This window comes from Theobroma cacao, chromosome 8, assembly GCF_053813885.1.
Source record: "Theobroma cacao isolate CCN51 chromosome 8, ASM5381388v1, whole genome shotgun sequence".
Lineage (NCBI taxonomy): Eukaryota > Viridiplantae > Streptophyta > Magnoliopsida > Malvales > Malvaceae > Theobroma > Theobroma cacao.
The window spans coordinates 5,366,237-5,387,322 of NC_142646.1; the positions used below are offsets into that span (position 1 = coordinate 5,366,237).

At 36.2% G+C, this 21,086-nt stretch overlaps 3 protein-coding genes, 1 non-coding gene and 1 pseudogene across 4 annotated transcripts; 4 read left to right on the plus strand and 1 right to left on the minus strand.

Moving 5' to 3' along the window:
• The first annotated feature begins 1,475 nt into the window (after positions 1-1,475).
• On the plus strand, positions 1,476-4,950 carry LOC18592167 (uncharacterized). The gene is made up of 2 exons (XM_018125480.2): positions 1,476-4,281; positions 4,412-4,950. The coding sequence occupies exons 1-2, from the start codon at positions 1,476-1,478 to the stop codon at positions 4,708-4,710; spliced, it is 3,105 nt and encodes a 1,034-aa protein (XP_017980969.1). The 3' UTR covers positions 4,711-4,950.
• Positions 4,951-7,521: 2,571 nt separating this feature from the next.
• On the plus strand, positions 7,522-8,603 carry LOC148761131 (uncharacterized; annotated as a pseudogene).
• Positions 8,604-9,476: 873 nt separating this feature from the next.
• LOC18592168 (MDIS1-interacting receptor like kinase 2-like) lies at positions 9,477-16,941 on the plus strand (the record flags this gene model as incomplete). The annotated part of the gene is given in 4 exon segments (XM_088809043.1): positions 9,477-9,710; positions 9,712-9,761; positions 9,763-10,220; positions 16,571-16,941. Coding segments are annotated over 4 exon segments (1,113 nt in total), but the record flags the coding sequence as incomplete, so codon positions are not given.
• Positions 16,942-17,469: 528 nt separating this feature from the next.
• LOC18592169 (microsomal glutathione s-transferase) lies at positions 17,470-18,469 on the minus strand. Its single transcript, XM_018126358.2, has 3 exons — positions 18,095-18,469; positions 17,843-18,015; positions 17,470-17,753 (listed from the first exon to the last, which is right to left on the minus strand). The coding sequence occupies exons 1-3, from the start codon at positions 18,287-18,289 to the stop codon at positions 17,678-17,680; spliced, it is 444 nt and encodes a 147-aa protein (XP_017981847.1). The 5' UTR covers positions 18,290-18,469; the 3' UTR covers positions 17,470-17,677.
• Positions 18,470-19,773: 1,304 nt separating this feature from the next.
• Positions 19,774-19,866, plus strand: LOC148761132 (small nucleolar RNA snoR8a). The gene has a single exon (XR_016028094.1). It is a non-coding gene; the product is annotated as a small nucleolar RNA snoR8a (small nucleolar RNA).
• The last annotated feature ends 1,220 nt before the right edge of the window (positions 19,867-21,086 follow it).

A 21,086-nucleotide genomic window follows, 5' to 3' on the forward strand; every position in this document is an offset into this window, starting at 1 on the left:
GCATTTAACTGAAAGAAAGTCTTTGCTGGAATTTATCATGTTAATCTGGATCATTTGGGATGCAAGGAATGAAATCTTGTACGGGTTGAAACAAAGAAATCCAGGTAAAGAGTTTGCAGGCTGTCAAAGTAAGGCCCCTGAATGAACCCAAAGGCCCACTCGAAGATGGGCATCGATATGCCAATATTATTCGGCATTTATTGTCTTGGTGGAAGCCTTAGGCCCATGGGAGACTTGCTGCTGAAAGAAGAATCACAGATCATAGAAATAACTTCCTCCAATTTTCATAAATCATAGAAGTTGATCTTCACTGTGCTTTGATTTTCAACCAAGTAAATTAAAAGAGATATTCGAAATTGTTCTCAAGAAGCTTTGAATGATCAAGCTTTCCATTTACTTTCCCTTCCCCGCTACCTTGCAGCAACAATCAATTGGCTGAAATTGTTTCCAAAATTAAAACTTGAATTAATGACAATAATACTAACACTTTGGCCTCTGGTTGATTAAAGTCTTTGAGATTATAGTTTCAAAGCTAATTGAATTCAGACAAATAAATTACAGTGAGTACTAATGTATCAAGTAGCCAAAAACAAATGTAGTCTTGAATATATTCAAATTGTTTTTGTTTTTTGTTCTTAATGGGGAATAACCAAGTACCTCGTAAGTGCATAGAGAATGAGAAGGCTTCAAGAAATGGAGAATGAAAGGATTCATGCCTAGTGGATGTGGTTGAGAGCGCATTGTAAGTAAAATAATTCAAGCTCAACAAGATATAGAGACAAATTATTAACATCTACTATATATAAGAACGGTAAATTACTAACATCTACTAGCCAAATAAATAAATAAAAACATCTACATCTTTTACTGCAAGTCATATGTAGTCATGTGACATTTTAAAGTCTGCTAGTTTTATTAATGTACAAGAACTTTCTTCTTATCGGAGCATGATAAATCACATTTCCGTTACTAACATGACAACATACTTGGTCGTGAACCAATCCCATCTTGAAGTTCATTAATCACTCGACCCAAGGTACTCATCTCTGACAGAATTACAAATGGGTTGTTGGAAAATGCTTTTGGGCCCAAAACAGGAGAAAGAAATGCTTCTATATTGTGTGATATCTGAATCCAGGGGCTCGTAAAAGAAAAAGACAAAGGAAAACAGAAAGAGAGAGTGCAACATACGTTCAGCCTAAAAGGGGGTAGTGACCGTGAACAACAAGTTCACTACTTGACTTGAGCCGTTCAACGGGCAAACATACATTACTAGCAGACAAAGACTTAAATCCAATTCTTGAACTCGTCAACTTTTCTCACATTGAAAGGACTGACCGGAAATGAAGTCAACCCTGGAGCAAAAATGGGTGAAAGACTTCGTCTAGTTAGTTATGACGTACGGAAAACTGCAATTGTTTATATATATACATCACGTCAAGGTTGTTATTTGCATGCACATCTGTTTTTTAATCATGAAGTTGGTAGCCTTGCTTGTTTCACTACTCTTGTATGTGACTACATTACAATATTCTTCACTTAATGTTGCTTCTGACTCTGCAGCAGAGGCACTGGCACTCCTCAAATGGAAAGCCAGCATTCAAAACCAAAACCAGTCTGTTTTGCCTTCTTGGAATATTTCTACTGCTACTGCACCCAATACTTCCACCCACCTGAAAACAAAAACAAATCCATGTGCTTGGTTTGGAATCCATTGCCGCAATGCTGACACCATTATGAGGATTAACCTCACTGGCTATGGTGTGAAAGGTACGCTCCATACATTTCCATTCTCATCTTTGCCTAATCTTGCAGAATTAGATCTTAGTTTCAATGAACTCTATGGCACAATCCCACCTCAAATCAGTCAGCTCTCTAAAATCACCTACCTTGACTTATCGTCCAATAAGTTGTCCGGGCATATCCCACCTGAAATTGGCCACCTTATACATCTTGAGACCCTCCACCTTGCCGAAAATCGGTTGAATGGCTCAATTCCTCAAGAAATTGGTCAGCTCAAATCGGTTACGGAGCTTACCTTGTCCACCAACAATCTAATTGGTTCCGTTCCTGCTTCTCTTGGTAACTTAAGCCAACTTGTGACCTTATGTCTGGATGATAATTTCCTTTCTAGTCCCATTCCTCCAGAAATGGGAAACATCACGAATTTGTTTGAAGTTCACATGGACACCAACCATCTAACAGGTCCCATCCCTTCCACTTTTGGAAACTTGAAAAAGCTATCTGTGCTTTACATATTTCACAATCATCTTTCTGGATCCATCCCTTCTGAATTAGGGTATATGAAATCTCTCACTGAGATATGTCTTTATCAAAATAATCTATCTGGTTTGATCCCGACCTCATTAGGTGACTTGAGACTCCTTACACGTCTCCAACTTTATGATAATCAACTTTCTGGTCCCATTCCTGAGGAAATAGGAAACTTGAAAGCCCTTGTTTATCTAGAGTTGAGTCAAAATCAACTCAATGGTTCAATTCCTGCTTCATTTGGTAATTTGGGAAACTTAGAAACTTTGTTCCTCCGAGACAACAAACTTTCTGGTTCCATACCTCAAGAAATAGGAAATTTGATGAAATTGACCATGTTGGAATTAGACCATAACCAACTGACCGGCAATTTGCCCCAAAACATTTGCCGTGGTGGAACACTTCGATACTTCACAGCAAATGACAACCATCTTGTGGGGCCAATCCCTGAAGGGTTGAAAAATTGCACGAGCTTGCTTAGAGTCTACCTTGGAGGAAACCGACTAACTGGGAATATATCTGAAGATTTTGGCGTTTATCCCAGCTTAAAATTCATTGACTTAAGTGACAATGAATTTTATGGTGAAGTGTCGTCTAATTGGGGGTTGTGCAAAAGTTTACAGGCCCTATCTATTGCAAGGAACAATATCACTGGCAGAATACCACCTGAGATTGGAAGCTCAAGTCAGGTACATCTCCTCGATCTTTCCTCCAATGATATAGTTGGGGAGATTCCAATGGAAATTGCAAAGTTGACTTCTTTGACTGCGCTTTGTTTGAACGGGAATCAACTTTCTGGTGGTATACCCCTGGAACTAGGACTTTTATCTAACCTTTTATATCTTGACTTGTCTGCAAACCAACTGAGCAAGTCGATCCCTGAAAATATAGAGAATTTGTCCAAATTATACTACTTGAATTTGAGCATCAACAAATTTAACCAAAGAATTCCGATTCAAGTAGGCAAGTTAACTCATCTGAATCTGCTAGATTTGAGTCACAACATGCTTTCAGGGGAGATCCCAGTGGAATTTCATTCTTTGCAGAGCTTGTCGGTTTTAAATCTTTCTTACAACAATCTCTCTGGTGAAATCCCAGCCTCTTTTGAGCTGCTCCATGGCTTGTCCTCTGTTGACATAGCATATAACGAGCTGCAGGGTCCCATTCCCAACAACCAAGCATTTCAAAATGCTTCAATAGAAGCATTACGAGGGAACAAAGGTTTGTGTGGCAATGTTAGCGGGTTGCCACCTTGCACACCTTTTTCTAGGAAGGGTCAAAACCACAAGACCCTCTTCACAGCTTTATTCCCTCTTTTGTCACTTGCTGGTCTCTCAATTTCATCAGTTGCATTGTTTTCCATCTTCAAAAAGAGGAAGAAAAATGCGGACGAAGAACGACAAATCAGTGTGAGTGATGAAACTTTTTTCTCAATATCTTCCTTTAATGGAAAAGTACTATATGAAGAGATCATTAGAGCTACCAAGGATTTCGATGCTCAATATTGCGTCGCGAAGGGAGGCAATGGAAATGTATACAAAGCAGAACTGTCATCGGGTGACACTGTAGCCGTGAAGAAAGTCCATCCATTGCATAGTGGTGAAATGGCAGATCAAAAGCAGTTCCTAAATGAGGTAAGGGCATTAATTGAAATCCGCCATCGAAATATTGTGAAGTTCTACGGTTTTTGTTCCTTTGGAAAGCATTCCTTCTTAGTTTATAAGTACCTCGAAAGGGGTAGCCTGGCTTCTGTTCTAAGGAACGATGAAGAAGCTAAAAAATTGGACTGGGATAAGAGGGTGAATATTGTAAAAGGTGTAGTTAACGCCCTCTCTTATTTGCACCATGACTGTTCACCACCGATTGTTCATCGAGATATAACGAGCAGCAATGTTTTGCTTGATTCGGAGTTTGAAGCTCATGTTTCAGACTTTGGCACTGCTAAGCTTCTCAATCCAGACTCATCCAATTGGACTAATGTTGCTGGAACATACGGATATATTGCACCAGGTGATTTCATTATAGCTTCATAAATGACATAGCATATTTTTAATTAGAGAGATCATGCATCAAGTAATGAGTCAAATGCTTGAGTGTGTGATTACTGTTGTTATTTAACTATTTATCTTTTCCTTTGCAGAGCTTTCCTACACAATGAAAGTGACTGAAAAATGCGATGCGTATAGTTTTGGTGTGCTGGCGTTGGAAGTGATGATGGGGGCGTATCCGGGTGATTTTCTCTCCAATCTATCGCTTTTATCTGCTGAAGTGCACCTTCCACTGAACAATGTGTTGGACCAAAGGCTTTCGCCTCCACTGCCAGAAGTTGAGAACAAACTCGTATCCATCATGAAGGTGGCTTTTTCATGTTTAGATAACAATCCAGAATCTAGACCGACCATGTACACTGTTTCTCAGCTCTTTGCCGACCGAATCTAGTTGGTGCTAGGATCCTTGGATCTACATCTAAGAGGCCACCCTTTAGAAATGTTTGGTAATGATTGAATGTTGTTTGTTTAGTTTTGTGTACGATCAGAGGTAAAAGGACTAGAATTTTGGTACCCTGATGTCATAAACATTTTGGTACTCCAATGAGAGCAGTTTCATACCCTTGTGTGTAACTGTTCATCATTAATTCTATTATAGTAATTGAATACAGAAAAAAATGGTGCCCACCAAGCTACTTGTTCTTAGTTACATGTAAGAATATATATTTCGTTTTGAAAGTTAGGAGCTTCTATTAAATTGTCTGGTTTATCTTTTCTTCATAACTTAATTCACAAAGAGAAGTCTATGTATATCCCCCTATTAGACATTTAGCTAGGGAAGTGAAGCTGAACATTCCAAGGCTTTGAAGGGAACAAATTTAAAGATGACTTTCTCAAGAGGCTAACATCGCTATGCAATTCTGAATTTTCGAACCACTAATGAGCCCAATACCATAATTACTGCAGAATATTTGTCCCTATACCATCTGAATGTTAAAAATTCAATCTCTATATCATAAATTCAATAATTTTTTGTGGAATTTCTCATGTTAACCTGGATCATTTGGGATACAAGAAATGAAATGTTGTGTGGGTGGAAACAAAGAAATCCAGCTAAAGAGTAAAGGCTGTCGAAGTAAGGCCCCTGAATGAAGCCAAAGGGCCACACGAGATGGGCATGGATATGTCTTGGTGGAAGCCTTAGGCCCATGGGAAATACTATTAATGGACTTCTTTTTCCCCTCCCCCAAATTTAGAAATGGACCCTTTAAAGGACTTGCTATCGAATTGTCTAAAGATGAGCGCAAAGAGGGCAAAGCCACGTGAAAATATATTTGGGAAATTTAACAGATGTTTATATCGATGAGTCTGAAATTGTTGATGCCAGTATTTGACATTCAAACGCATCAATTAGAACGGAATATGGTGATTGAAAATGTCGAACACGACCCCTTCTTTCTTTTTCTTTTAAACAAAAATTAAGCAAATACAAAATATATTACAATTCAATTAAGAGCAATAATTTACTTTAAATATGTTTCCATGTTATTCCTAATTAACTCCATTATTAAACACAATTTGCACAGGAAATAGGATATATAACAGTTTAGGTTTCCATGGATCATATATCCATGTTTGAAGTGATCATATATCAACTTTGCAGTTTAATTTCCAAGCAAACAGTCCCTCCTTATGGAACTTTTTTTTTTTTTTTTTGTACTTAAAGATTGCTACCTATCCATGGAGGATACAGGATAGGTAGCCTTCATTATGGAACTTATTTTCTATATTTCATTTAAAAGTTTTAATCTCATTTTAGCTGTCATTATACTATGTCATATGCTACATCAGAAATTGTAACTCACTTATATTTCTAGGAATAATTAAGTTTAATTAGATGCAATCAATATTGTCTATTTTCAGGTTCAAATAAAGACAGAATACTTCTCCAATACATGCATGGCTATTTACCACGCCATCCAATATGCATTATGCAACTATACAGACTGCATTTCCATAAATAATTAAACTCTGAATTAATTACGCTTCTTTTTTATTCAAAGCTGTGAGTCAGTCTCCTTTGTGAAATAAAGGTCAAACCATACAGATATTAATACGTTTTTATTAGGACTTTTGACTTTCAATCCATCAGTGTATCCACAGTACAAATGTCGGTTTTGCTTTCCCGTTCCTTGTTTATAAACTGAAAACTACATATGCTGGCACAAGCTGCTCAATGATTGGCTCTCCGTAGGAAAGAAATCTACGGTCGGCTCGAAATTTTTGGTCTTAATTAAGTTGCCTTTTCAACTCGTTTTGGTTCAATGACAAATCCCAAGGCTTTTACAGATAAAGCAATTCAGATGTATGTGAAATGTGTTCTGGTTCACTACCTATCAGTTTAAGATTGCAAAACATGGTGGACAAGGAAAACTAGATATGCTGATGTAGGAAATAAAATTATATGGAAAGTTTAGAACTTGGAATTTGATGATAATATAATAACATTACAAATAAATGGTGATGCATATCCCCCGGTGCTATAGATGGGTTAATTAGGGTTGAGAAACAGAGGCATTGGGTGCACACACACAAGAATTTTCCTTACTGGCATAAATGACATTTAATATAAGATCTAGGATGAGGGACAAAAAAAACCCTTTGAATGGTATCTATTCTAGAATTTATAGAAAGGTCTATTTTTATGAATAAATTTCGTATTAGATATGTTCGTGTTTGCATCATATATATAATAAGGTTTTCTAAATTAAATCATGTTAGGTTTTGGACCATGTTTTCGAGTCACAAAATTAGATATTTGCCACCTTAGCAAGAAAGGAAATTCTAAATTCTTCACTGTTGATTAAGATTGTTTGATTTGGTTTGCTTTTAAATTGTTTTTTCTTGAAGTTATAATCTTTAATTATTTTGAATTTTATTTCTTATACAATATAAATCATTAAAAAATATAAAAGGTATATTATTAACTGTAATATGTATTTTTTTCATACAGGATATTAATGATCAAAATTTTTGAATTGATGTATTTTACATTGTGTCTGTTAAAAGAATATTAAATTAAATAGATTTTAGCAAATCTGCAAATGGGAATGGACTTGTTTTCACGAAATTAGTCAACTATGAAAGCTACTCGCAACCACTTAAATTTAAAGTCCATTAACGTTATTAAGTGCCTAAAATCCAACAATACTGTTGGAGTATTTTGACCCCAAGCTTTCAATAAGTACCTCTCCATGCAGCTATGTATTCTTATTCGTTTGATTCCATAACCCTTCTGATGGCATCCTCTGTTCAGAAACTATTGCTTGTAATCTATTTCTTTGTCTTCCTTTCAATTTATCTTCTCTCCCCAACTTCTTCCTTAGCTGCTATAGCTGGAGATCAAGAAATAGAGGCAGCGAAGGAAGCAAGGGCTCTTCTAAAATGGAAAAGTAGTCTTGATAACCAAAGCCAATCTATTCTGTCTTCATGGAATGGAAGCAATCCTTGCAATTGGGTTGGAATTGCTTGTAACAATGATGGCAGCGTCACCAATATCAGCCTAGGAAATTATAGTTTAAAAGGTACACTTCATTTTTTCAACTTCTGGTCTTTTCCCAACTTAGTTAGATTGGAGCTTCGGAAAAACTTACTTTTTGGAACCATTCCCTCATATATTGGTAATCTTTCCAAACTCTCCTTCCTTGATTTGGCTTACAATGGTCTTTCTGGAAGTATTCCATCAGAACAAAGCCTCTTTTCAAGTCTTGGCCACATTTCCTTGGATCATAACAATATAAGTGGCACCATCCCGCAAGAAATAGGGAAGTTGAGATCACTTTCTCAACTCATTTTGCATGAAAACAAACTCACAGGTAATATCCCTTCTTCTATGGGGAATTTGAGCAACTTGGTTAATCTATATCTTGGTGACAATGAACTCTCTGGCTCCATACCTGAAGAATTAGGGATGCTAAGATCTCTTGACTTGTTTGATTTAGTAAGGAACCATCTTACTGGTACCATCCCTTCTTCCATATGTAACATAACCAAGTTATCATTCCTTTACCTCTTTAGCAACGAACTTTCTGGTCCCATTCCCGCAAAGTTAGGAATGCTTAGATCTGTCCATCAGCTTCAACTGTGGAATAATAGTCTCACTGGTAAAATTCCTGATTCCATAGGAAACTTAAGCAACATGGACCGACTTCACCTTTTTATGAACGAGCTTTCTGGTCCGATTCCTTCAGGAATAAACATTACCCATTTCAAAAGTTTTCAATTAGCTGAGAATGAATTGACTGGAAATTTACCTGAAAACATATGCCTTGGTGGATTGCTTGAGATACTCACTGTAGAAAACAACCATTTTTCAGGTCCCATACCAGAGACATTGAAAAATTACACCAGCTTAATAAGAATTAGGCTTGAACAAAATCAGCTCAGTGGAGACATAGCTGAAGGCACCTTTCAAAAAAAAAAAAAAACATAGCTGAAGGTTTTGGCACGTATCCAAACTTGAATTACATTGATTTAAGTTATAACCAACTGTTTGGAGAGCTATCTGACAACTGGGGACAATGCCACAATTTGACAAGCTCGAAATCTTCCAATAATAACATCTCTGGTCAAATACCACCTAACCTTGGGGAAGCACGTTAGCTACAAATACTTGATCTCTCCTTAAATCATCTAACAGGGGAGATTCCAACGCAACTTGGAAGGTTGATATCATTGACCATCCTTTTGCTTGATGATAACCTGTTGTCAAGTAGCATTCCCCTGGAAATTCAGATGCTATCTGATAAGGCCTCGCAGCAAACGGTATGAGTGCTTCAATTCCCAGTCAACTAGGAAAGTGCTCGAATCTAATTTACTTGAATTTAAGTAGGAACAAATTTAATGAAGATATCCCCTCTGAGATTGGCAAATTGCAATTCCTCCAAATTCTTGATCTTACTCATAACATTTTGGCAGGAAAGCTACCGTCTCAGCTTGCACAACTGCAACGATTGGAGACATTAAATCTTTCCCACAACAGAATTTTTGGCTCTATTCCATCTACTTTTGACAACATGTTGAGTTTGACATCTGTTGATATATCCTATAATCAGTTTGAAGGTCGTCTTCAAAATTCTAAAGCCTTTAGCAAGGCTCCATTTGAATCATTGAGAAATAGCAAGGACTTGTGTGGAGATTCCCTGATTTGAACCCTTGCCCGTTGACAAGCCAAGATCCCCGAGGAAGAAAGGGGAACAGAGTCCTATTGATCTTAGTTCTACTCTTTGGCTGTCTAGCTCTTTTATTAATCATAGTTGGAATACCGTTATTTCTTGGAAAAGACTTAGGGACAAAGAAAATGAATCAAGAGAAGAGCAGATCACAATATGGAGCTACGATGGAAAACTGGAGCATTCCGACATCTTTAAAGCAACCGAAGGATTTGACTCAAAAACATTGTATTGGAGTAGGAGGATTTGGAAGTTTATACAAAGCTGAGCTGAACAGGTCAAGTCCTTGCCATTAAGAAACTTCACACACCACCAGAAGCTGGAATGACCATTCTAAAAGCTTTTACAAGTGAGGTTCATGTGTTAACTGAGATACGACATCGCAACATTGTGAAGCTTTATGGTATTTGTTGGCATCCACAATACTGTTTGTTGGCTTGTGAGTTCTTTGAAGATGGGAGCTTGGCAATGTTGCTAAGCAGTGAGGAAAAAGCAATGAAGTTCGATTGGATCAAAAGGATGAATGTTATAAAGTGTGTGTCATATGCCTTATCCTACATGCATCATGATTGCTCCGTTCCGGTAGTCCACCGGGACATATCAAGCAAAAATGGTCTCCTGGACTTGGAATACGAGGCTCACATCTCTGACTTTGGCACTGCCAGCCTTCTAAAACCTGACTCATCCAACTGGACTTCTTTTGCTGGCACCTTGGGATACTCAGCCCCAGGTCTTTAAAATGTATCAATGTAGGAGCCTGCATGAACCTGGATAATAAACATGTAGCATACATCAAATCTGGTCTAGTTGCTGTCAAATACAACAATGAACCTATCAGACTTCTGTAAATTGAACCATCAGCTGCTGCAGAACCATCCTTTTTACAAAGTTTATCTCCAAAAGCCAATGGAGTTGCTACAGCCTTACAAGTTGACATATTGAACTTCTTTAACGGATCTTTGGCATACTTAGTCTGATGTAACCACACTTTCTCACCAGTTTGCAGAATCTCCATACCTAAGAAATAAGTCATTAATCCCAGGTCTGTCATTTCAAAATCTTTCATCATCTGGCTTTTAAAATCAATCAATGAATCACCATCAGATCCAGTGATTAGTAAGTCATCTACATATACAGCAACAATTAACTTTGCAGTACCATCAGATATCTTCACATTCAAAGTCGATTCATTTGTGCTTTTCAGTAGACCTTGACTGGAAAAATAAGCATCTATCCTGTCATACCAGGCCCTAGGTGCCTGTTTTAAACCGTATAATGCCTTAACCAGTTTACAAACCTTGTCCTCTGCCCCTGGTACAACATACCCCTCAGGTTGCTCCACAAAAACATCTTCAGACAGATTACCATTTAGAAAAGCAGACTTTACATCTAAATGATATATCTTCCACCCATCTTTGGCAGCTAATGCAGCAAGCATTCTGATAGTGTCATGTCTGGCAACCGGTGCAAAGGTTTTCAGATAATCAACTCCATAAATCTGAGCATATCCCTTAACAACCAATCTGGCTTTGTTTTTGTTTATCGAGCCATCAGGATTCAGTTTAGTTCTGAATATCCATTTGACTCCTATTGTCTTGTGATCTGTTGGTCTATCCACAAGTAACCAGGTATTATTTTTCTTTGTCATGGAGATTTCAGCATTCATAGCATTTCTCCAGTTTTCATCCACCACAGCTTCAGAATAAGTGACAGGATCAACAACAGCAAGATTACATCTGCTGTATATATCCTTCAGTGTCCTTGTTCCTCTCACAGCCTTACTTTCATCCTCAACATCAGAATCATCACTATCAACCAGTGGTTGATGATTTTCTACATCATGAATACCAGAAACAGATTCTACAATCTTCTTATCCCAATTCCAGCAATGACTTTCATCGAAGACCACATCCCTGCTTAAAACCACCTTGTTTGCATCTAAATCATATAACCTATAACCCTTGGATTTGTCACTATATCCAATATGCACAGCAGTATAAGCTTTGACATCAAATTTAGACCTCTTTACATCAGGAATTCGAGCATAGCACATACAACCAAAGACTTTAAAGTGAGTGACAGAGGGCTTTTGTCCATACCAGATCTCAAAAGGAGTTTTAAACACCAATGCCTTAATGATGCTTCTGTTCTGAATGTAGTTCGCAGTGTTAACTGCCTCAGCCCAAAACTTCATAGGAAGATTACACTGTAGTAACAAACACCTTGCCATATCAGCAATTGTTCTGTTCTTCTTTTCAGCCTTACCATTCTGCTGTGGACTATAAGCAACAGTTAACTGATGGTGAATCCCAGCTGTTGACAGATGCTTCTCAAATTCATTTGAAGTGTATTCAGCTCCATTATCAGTCCTTAGCACCTTGATGTTTAGACTAGTAAAGTTCTCAGCCTGTGCTTTGAACTCAGAAAAACTCTTTATAGCTTCTGACTTATTTTTCAAGAAGTAAATCCAACAGTAACTAGAGAAATCATCAATAAATAGGATATAATACCTACTTCCACTCAATGAGAGATTCTTCATAGGACCACTCAGGTCAATATGAACTAGCTCCAACTTTTTTGTGGCTCTCCAACTACTCTCCTTAGGAAAAGGTTTCCTGGTCTGCTTTCCAAGCTAACAAACATCACACAACTTCTCTGGTTTAACAATGTTAGGCAGACCTATTACAAGTTCTTTTGAATTCATTGTTGACAGTGAATTATAATTCACATGACCAACACGTTTATGCCACAATTCAGATGAATCTTTCTCAACATAGAGAGCTATCTGCTTAGTTTCAGACAACTTCATAGGATAACATTTATTCTTCATGCTCACTGTTAACAATTCAACACCAGCAGGATCGAATATAGTGCAATGCCTATCTTTAAACAATAATGCATAACCATTGTCATCTAATTGACCTACACTAAGTAGGTTCTGATCAGCTTCAGGCACATAATGCACATCATGCACAAACTTCATTCCAGATGCAGTTTTCACTCCTATGGTGCCTACTCCAAGAATCTTCATGTAGAAACCATTACCTATTTTCACACGAGCCTTATAGCTTTTATCAAGCTCAGTAAAGAGATTAACATTACCTGTCAAATGATTTGAGCAGCCACTGTCAATCAGCCAAATGCTCTTCTCAGCAATCTCATCATCTGCCTTAGCCATAAACAATACCTCCTCAGATTCTTCTTTTTCTTCAGCCACTGCAGCCTTGCCCTTAACTTCTTGTTTCTTGGCTTTGCATACCTTCTCCACATGTCCAAGTTGCTGGCAAGATCGACACCTCACATGAGGTCTATACCAACAATACTTTGGAGTATGATTGGTCTTTTTACAGTGAGTACAGGGAGGAAATTTGTCATGATTCTTCCCTTGTTTTGCAGATCCAGCATTAGTGCCTTTAGCACTGTTCTTCTTAGAGCTTTCAGATTTAGCTCTCAAACCCTTAGTTTTAGCTACTAAGGCATTCTCAATAGAGTCTTCATCCTTGAGAGCTTTTCTCTACTCAAAAGCCAATAGAGTAGAGATCAACTCCTTCACTGAGATCTTAGTCAGATCTTTTGAATCCTCCAGTGAAGTCACCTTTGATTCAAACTTGTCTAACATACTCACTAATATTTTGTTGACCATCCTCTAATCAGTAACTTCTTGTCCCAGCATTCTGAGCTGATTCACCAGCTTCAACATCTTATCCGTATACTCTTGAATACCCTCATCTTCCTTCATCTTTATTACCTCAAATTGTCTCAACAAATTCATAATCTGCAGCACCTTTGATCTGTCATTGCCTTGATATTCTTCTCTTATGCTCTCCCAAACTTGCTTAGGATCCTCCAGATGCATAATCTTACCAAAGATCGACTCTGACACAGCTGCTTGCAGGCTAATCAAAGCCTTGTATCTCTTTGCAACTTCCTCCGAGTGTTGCTTAATCTGGGCTAGAGTCGAATTAGCATGGCTTTGAACAAGCATCTCACTAGATTCCACCACATCCCACAGATCGAATGCCTTGAGATATGATCTCATCTTCACTGCCCATAAAGGATAATTAACACCAGTAAACATAGGAGGTGCGGCTACACTAAATCCAGTTGTAGACATTTTGAATTTGATGATGCTTCGATCAAAAACAAGTGTTACAGGTCCCTTGAGAAGACGAGCTCTGATACCATGTAAAAGAATGTGAGATTTATTAACAATAGCTGAGTAAGAAAGATGAAGAAAGAGAAGAACAGAGCATCAGCTAAAAGAAAATTGGGAATTTCATTGATCAACAGGATATTACCAGATGACAGCTACAAAACAAATTTATACTCATTACTAAGTAATTCCTTAGATGTAGCCTCGAGAAAACAAAACCCAACAAAAAAACAAGCATATGACCGTTGGACTAACAAAATGACACTCATGAAAAGCGTTTTACAAGAAAAAATTAAAAAGCTAGTGAAACGATACTAATGGCATCGTTTCACAAACTTAAAACATTTAAGTGCCTCCGTTTTATTTAGCTTGAACATTCGTTTAAAAAAACAGTTACTGCAGTTGCTTTCCTCCAACCTTCAACAGCAGACTTTAGCAGCAGATTACTCCTTCAGCAGTAGATTACTCCAGATTGAAGATTACTCCTTCAGCAGCAGATTACTCCAGATTGAAGGTCACTTTCCAACACAGTTCTCACTTTTTGCTTCCTTTTCCTGTATCGTTTTTCTCCCTACAAAGGTGGTGTTGGTGGCTTTCCCTCTCTTCATTTAAGTTGCAAATTGTAATGCTAAGGCGCATGGCTGGCTTTGTTCTGGTTTCTGTTGACCGATAACATTAGTTTTAGACTTTTTTTTTTTTTGAAAAGCATAGGTGAACTTTGATAAATAACAAGTACAAAAGCATTCCTTTACAGGGGTACATCTGCAACAAAATCAAAACCCAAGAGATAATGGGAGCAATACCCCTACTGGATAAATCCACTACTCCCTCACAAGACTTCCCCTCACTTAAAACAAAATATTGAAAGAAAATAGCCCACGGCTCTATAAACATCCTTAGGGCATCAACCAGCATTCCTTAACGTCCTAACCTCGAAATCCTATACATTTGTAAAGCCATTCAGAACCCTCTTGAACCAAATCAACTAACCACATAATAGTCCAAACACATTAAACAAACACTAAGGGATCTAAAATTATAAGACCTTCTACACCTATAACCTAGCTCCTTTCTGCAAGTTCTCATCCGGAATCCACAAAAATCAACAATAAACAAAACCAAACATATTGAAATATTCGAATAATATCATACTGAAGTTGCACATCTTGCTTAGCCATATTATCAGCTCTCTCATTCGCTTCACGCATGACATGTCTAATCGTCCAACCATTTAATTCCTCCTTCATCCTTTCCATTTGAATCAGTCACTTCCTCATTCTCTAGAGAGCCATATCTGGTTGCTTAGTCCACTTAACCGCATTGCTTGAATCGCTTTCAATGCATAGTGAATTTGTCATTTTTCCACCTAGAAGTAGAGAAGATCACAAATGCTTCCCTCACAGCTAAGATCTCCGCAAGGTTAGCGTCAACTGATCCTATTGGCTTTGAGAATGTCCCTTTCACCACACCGTTACAATCTCTGAGGATGCCTCCAATTCCAGCTGGACCCGGGCTTCCTCTCGTTGCTCCATCCACGTTAAATTTCATTTGGCCTGGTTTCGACATCTCCCACTTAATTTGTTTCCTCCCTAGCATTGATTTCCCATTCAAACTTTGGATTGGAGGCTGTTTGTAAATATCTAACATTGATGAAAAGTCCCTTGGCAATTTGGCATTGGCCCAAGCTGCCACCTTAACCTTGACCAATTGGAGGCATTGTTCTGCATCCCATTCTTTACCGTTAAAGGTTCATTCATTTCTGAATTTCCAAATAGACCACACTATAGCAAAGTAGGCCATCTTCCATATTCTATTATCAAAGTCCCCAGGTTGGAACCCATTCCATGCTTCAAAGAAGTCTTTATTCGTTTTCGGAGAAGTCCATGTAACACCCTAACTCTTACACCAACCCATCCATATTTTCCAAATCTTCATACATTCAACAAAAAGATGGTTACAAGTTTCTCGATCCAAATTACACAAGACACAAAGCAAAGAACTATTCAATTGAATACCTCTTTTGACTAACTCCTCCTTTAGCCCTATCTTACCCAAAAGCATTTGCCACATAAAAAGCTCCACTCTCAAGGGAGCTAATTTCGCCCACACAAGTTTCCAAATCCCATCAGTAGAATCAATGGAAGACAAAGTATACTTACAAAAACATTTAAATGTGTATTTTCCACTAGGCTCCCTTTTCCAAATCACCTCATCCTTGAAATCCTTGCTAAGCTGCTGTTCTTGGAGCATACCTTGCAGATGCGCCCACTGTTTAATCTCCCAATCAAATAATTGTCTCCTAGTCTCCACCTTCCACTCCCAACTCCCCTCCACCCAATTCCCAAATTCTGCGACCTTACCATACTTATTCACGAGATTAGTTTTAGACTTTGTCTTATGGGATGTCGCTATCAGCTTAACATTTTATTATCATCTTGTTTTTTCTTGTAGATTTCTCTGCTTTACAATCTAGAGGCACATAACTGAAGCTGATACATTAAGTTAGTAATTTGTATTGATAAACATGACATAATTTGAGTGTTCGAGTTCCCTGGCTACTTTATTTTAGCAGGAAAATTAGGGATTGCTGGGGCTCTGGAATTTACAAGGAGCTGCTGATCCCCAGGGCCCTTGGAATTTCCAAATTTTCTCAGCTATTTTCAGTACCCTATTCCATAGTTGAAGCTATAGACGTGAATTCGCTAGCTGAAAATGAAGATTAGCATATTCTTCTGAACAGGAGCAGTATATAGTTATTCTTGGTGCCCAGTTTGGGACCTTAGGTTGTATTCTTTCAACTTGATTGGGAATAAAATTAAATTTATCAACAAGAACGTTATTACAACTATGAGTTTAAAAATTAGTATTGCCTACTCTTAGAAAATATACATGACACCAGCAATCAATGATCATCTCTTTCTTTGCAGAGCTTGCATATACAATGGAAGTGAATGAAAAATGTGATGTTGATAGCTTCGAAGTGGTGGCACTAGAAATTATAACGGGAAGATATCCAGGTGATCTAATTTCATCTCTATCATCCTCAACTTACTATCATTTGCTATTAAAGGATCTCCTGGACCAGCGCATCTCACCTCCAGCAAATCAAATGGTGGCAAATATTGTCTTTCTCATCAAGGCACTTTTCTTATGCTTACATAGCAATCCACAATCCCGGCCAACCATGCAACAAGTTTCCCAATATCTATCAATTCCGCGACCAGATTTCCTGGAGCAATTCCATATGTTGACATTAGGGGAGGTGCTTGGTCTTGAAGCTGAAGCCTCAACTTCCTGAATATTGGCTACAATGAGCCACTAATTATAAGGAATCGTCAGTTAAAGGCCAGTGAGAAACTTATCTATATGTTTTTCTGGAATGATATTGCTTTCAGTGTACAATGTTTTGATTCTAAAATCGGACTCCAAAATAATTCTGGTGAAAAACCCAAGCTGAAAGTGAGGTGTTTCAAGAGTTTGGCACAGCTGGGCTTGTGAATCTGAGGCCTGACTCATCTCTTTGGCTTCCTATTTGCTGGTTGCGTTAGATACATCTTGTGACCTGGTTTCAGTCGGTGCTCTAATTTTACTAATTCATTACCCTGAGTTTTCACCAGCAACCTATATAAGTGCCATTGCCATGCTTTGCAATCATATTTTGTACCTTGGTTTGATCCAATGTAGCAAGGCAACGCCAGGCATCTGAATTTGACTTCCTAACACGGGCAACAAGTTTAGAAACTGGAGAACTGGTTGACCAGTTTTATAAAGATTTATGCTTTAAACTATATAAAAAGTTATAATACCATCACTGAGCTTACACATCTAAACTGTGAATTATTAGAAATTTATGCGACTGCTGAAAATGTATTATGAAGACATGAACATAAGAAGGCTGTTTGAATACATAACCTTGATCACACTGAGCAAATATCAGTCCATACTAATTTATTGCCTATGTCAACTACACCAAAAGCGAAAGGCAAAAGCAGAGGAAGGTAGCAAAGCAGATTGCAGTAGTCTGAAGTCAGAAATCATCGTCGAAGCAGATTTACTCCAAATGAAATGGTGCAAATCGCGAGGCCCAGCAACGCCAAGAACCCATATTTCCTGCAGATAGAAGTTAGCAGTTATTAGCAACAATTAACAGTGGAAAAACAATCATCCAAGTATGACAATAAGGGAAAAAGAAACCCGACCCAATACTGAGACGGTTCTGGGGATCTCCGGTGGCGTAGCCAGTAAAGTAGAAATAACGGGTGACGATGTAAACAACTCCAAGCGCCGAGCACACGCAAGGATGGCCCATCCCTCCCAACACCATCAGTAAGAAGAACATCGGCATCATCTCCAGCGAGTTCTGGTGCCCTCTCTGCAATAATTAACGATTCTGTTTCAAACTATTCTAATTACTATTACTATTATTATAACAAAGCAAAATTCATCCAAACCTGAACACAGTTGAAGAGCTTGGCATCTTTGTTCTCAGATTCGACGGCGTAGAGGGTTGGGTACGCAACCTTGTACCTCTTGCGAGCCTTCCCGACTTGGCCTGCCATCCAGAAATTAAGAAAGCAATAAAGAACAAGAACAAGAACCACATACCCGTATTCGTTTGGCAAAAACTCGACCCCTCTCATTTCCATATCCCCTCTCCAACTTCTCTCACTTTTTTCTCTTGTTTCTTTTCTGCCGCTTCTCTCTTCTAATGTACCAGCGTTAGTTGACTTTACCGAGAAGCTCCTTCTCGGACCAATCGACCCATTGATTCTAGATTGTTCTAATCCTGTGGGATTCTAACTTTCTCGCCAAGTAAATTTTTTCCTTTAAAATGACAGTATTGCACATTGTACAAATCAAAACCGCCGACAATCACCGCGGAATTAGTCTGTACATGACTAAAGCTTCATCGTCATCCATAAAAAATTAAGCTACATATTTCTGTTAATACTATATTATAAATAAAGATTCCCTGTTTGATAAATGTGTTTTTGAGTCAAAAATGTGTATTCGTAATAAGTAATATTAAAATCAAAATAGACTTGAAGCAAGTGAATTGTTTCTACTTCTCGGAACTCTTCTCATCGATTCCAATAAAGATTTCAGTACAACGAAAAGTTACACAATTAAGTGCAGTCACGCCTATTAAAAATGAAATAGTTTTTGAATTTTTAGGCAATGAGAGCTTTGTGCAATTGGCTGGATGACACTGATAGGATATGAGACAAGTTTTGAATTTTTAAGTAAAGACCTACAGCAGAATTAGTCATGGGCCCAAAGAAAACCCAAACCGAAGGAGTCTGTTCGGTGCCTGATTCGTCCATTATAATACCATGTTCAGCCTAATATAATGGGTTTGGTTTCTCAAATTCATTGGAAGGGATGAAAAAATTCATTAATTTTTTATATTTATGTATTTTTTTATTTAATTTTTATATTTAAAATTAAAATATTTTAATTTTTTAATTTTAAAAATTACTTTAATTTATTTTTTTTAATGACTGTTAAAAGAGATGATATCAACGCTGATATCAACATGGACGTGGTACATTTTGATGATGTGGTATCGATGTGATAACATGGTAGTGTCGCTTGACACTGACATACTGACATATCAATATCATGTGACAAGTCAAAAAATTTCAAAAAAAAATATGCTACGTCATAGAAACGAAATTGAACACAAATATATAATACATGAACTAAATTAAAAAAATATTTAAAAAATATAAATCTGTAAGTATATGATAAATATATTTATTAATAAGTCAAATATTTCAGTGTAAAAGATTTATAGTGTTAAAAAATATATATAAATATTTTCTTTCTTGATTATTTGATTATAAAATATTGAAATTAATTTATCTTATTTGCAAAAATTAAGTTTGAATTCTCCTTCTCTAAGAAAATTTTTGAAAAAAATTTTATACTTAAAGTCAAATTTAGATGAATAACTTATATTATGCTGAAATAAAATAACAAAAAAAATTAAATAAATTTTTTTTCTTTTATTTATAGTAGTACAAAATTTTGAAATTTATTTGATTTAGTTTTTAACTAGAGCTGAACTCAAATTAGTAAAATAGGTTGATTTAGTTTTTTCTTTTAAAAAATAAAAAAGGAAGATATTGTGTTAGTAATGATTATAAAAATAATTTTTTGTTCTGACTTGCTTAATTTGGACGTGACAAACCATTTATTACAATCATAAAATCTGAGTTACTCCACCCCTTCAATTTTTTTATTTTTTATGTTTTTATTTTGTTTAATATTTCAGATTGTATTTTTTAGGTTGAAATTTTCTAGATTAAATATTGTATTTATGGTTGATAGAGTTAAATATAATTGTAAATATTTACACCATTTTATTTTGTATTTTTAAATTTTTTGTAGATCTAAATTAATAATTTAAATTTAAATTTAGCAGAATTTGATTGTGGTATTTGAATTTAAATAAAATTATTTTATAAAAAACTTTGAATAAATTGAGATAAAAGGTAAATTGGGTAAGGACTGAATAATTGTAAAAAAATGGATATTTGTAAATTGTGAAAATTGTAACTAAATCAACTTATTTTGTTAATTTGAATTCAACTCAAGTTAAAAATTAAGTAAAATAAATTTTAAATTTTTGTACTATTATAAATAGAAGAAAAAAATTTATTTAGTCCTTTTATATTATTTTATTCCAACATAATGCAATTTGACCTTAGGTATAAAATTTTTTTCAAAATTTTTTATAGAAGGAGAATTCAAACTTAATTTTTATAAAAAAATAAATTAATGTATATATTGTAAAATCAAATAATTAAGTAAGAAAATATTTATATATATATTTTTAACACTATAAATCTTTTATACTTAAAGATTTGGCTTATTAATAAGTATATCTATTATTTATTTAAAATTTTATATTTTTAAAAATTTTTTCAATATAGTTTTTCAACATCTCAATTTTGTTCAATTTAGTTCCTATACTATATATTTTTTGTTCAATTTCATTTTTATGATGTGGCACAAATTTTTTTCAAATTTTTTTTATTTGCCTTGTGACATCGACATGGTAACATATCAGTGTCACGTCAGAATTACCACATTATCATATTAATTCATGTGACATGTTACATCACTAGATGTCATATAATCAAAATATACCACGTCAACGCTAAGATTATTCCTTAGAGTGATAAAATTGAATGCTATTAAAGGAGAAATTAAATTAAAATAATTTTTAAAATTAAGAAATTAAATTATTTTAATTTTAAATATATAAATTAAATAAAATAAAATATATGAATACAAAAACTTTGACGTGTAGTTTGATCCATTGGAAGGCAAATAAGGAAGACAAACAGACAGAATGTGACGTTGTAATATGCAAATATCTCAAAGAAAAGAAAAAGGATACTGTTTGAGAACAGTAAAATGTGAGTACATGAACAG

What these genes read in the sequence shown, in the direction of transcription:
- LOC18592167 (XM_018125480.2), top strand. Translation starts at nt 1,476, where the DNA reads ATGAAGTTGGTAGCCTTGCTTGTTTCACTACTCTTGTATGTGACTACA. An exon ending in ATACGGATATATTGCACCAG is followed by an intron (nt 4,282 to 4,411) that starts GTGATTTCATTA and finishes TTTCCTTTGCAG; the next exon opens with AGCTTTCCTACACAATGAAA.
- LOC18592169 (XM_018126358.2), bottom strand. Translation starts at nt 18,289, where the DNA reads ATGGAAATGAGAGGGGTCGAGTTTTTGCCAAACGAATACGGGTATGTG. An exon ending in AGCTCTTCAACTGTGTTCAG is followed by an intron (nt 18,016 to 18,094) that starts GTTTGGATGAAT and finishes TAATTATTGCAG; the next exon opens with AGAGGGCACCAGAACTCGCT. An exon ending in CAGAACCGTCTCAGTATTGG is followed by an intron (nt 17,754 to 17,842) that starts GTCGGGTTTCTT and finishes TTCTATCTGCAG; the next exon opens with GAAATATGGGTTCTTGGCGT.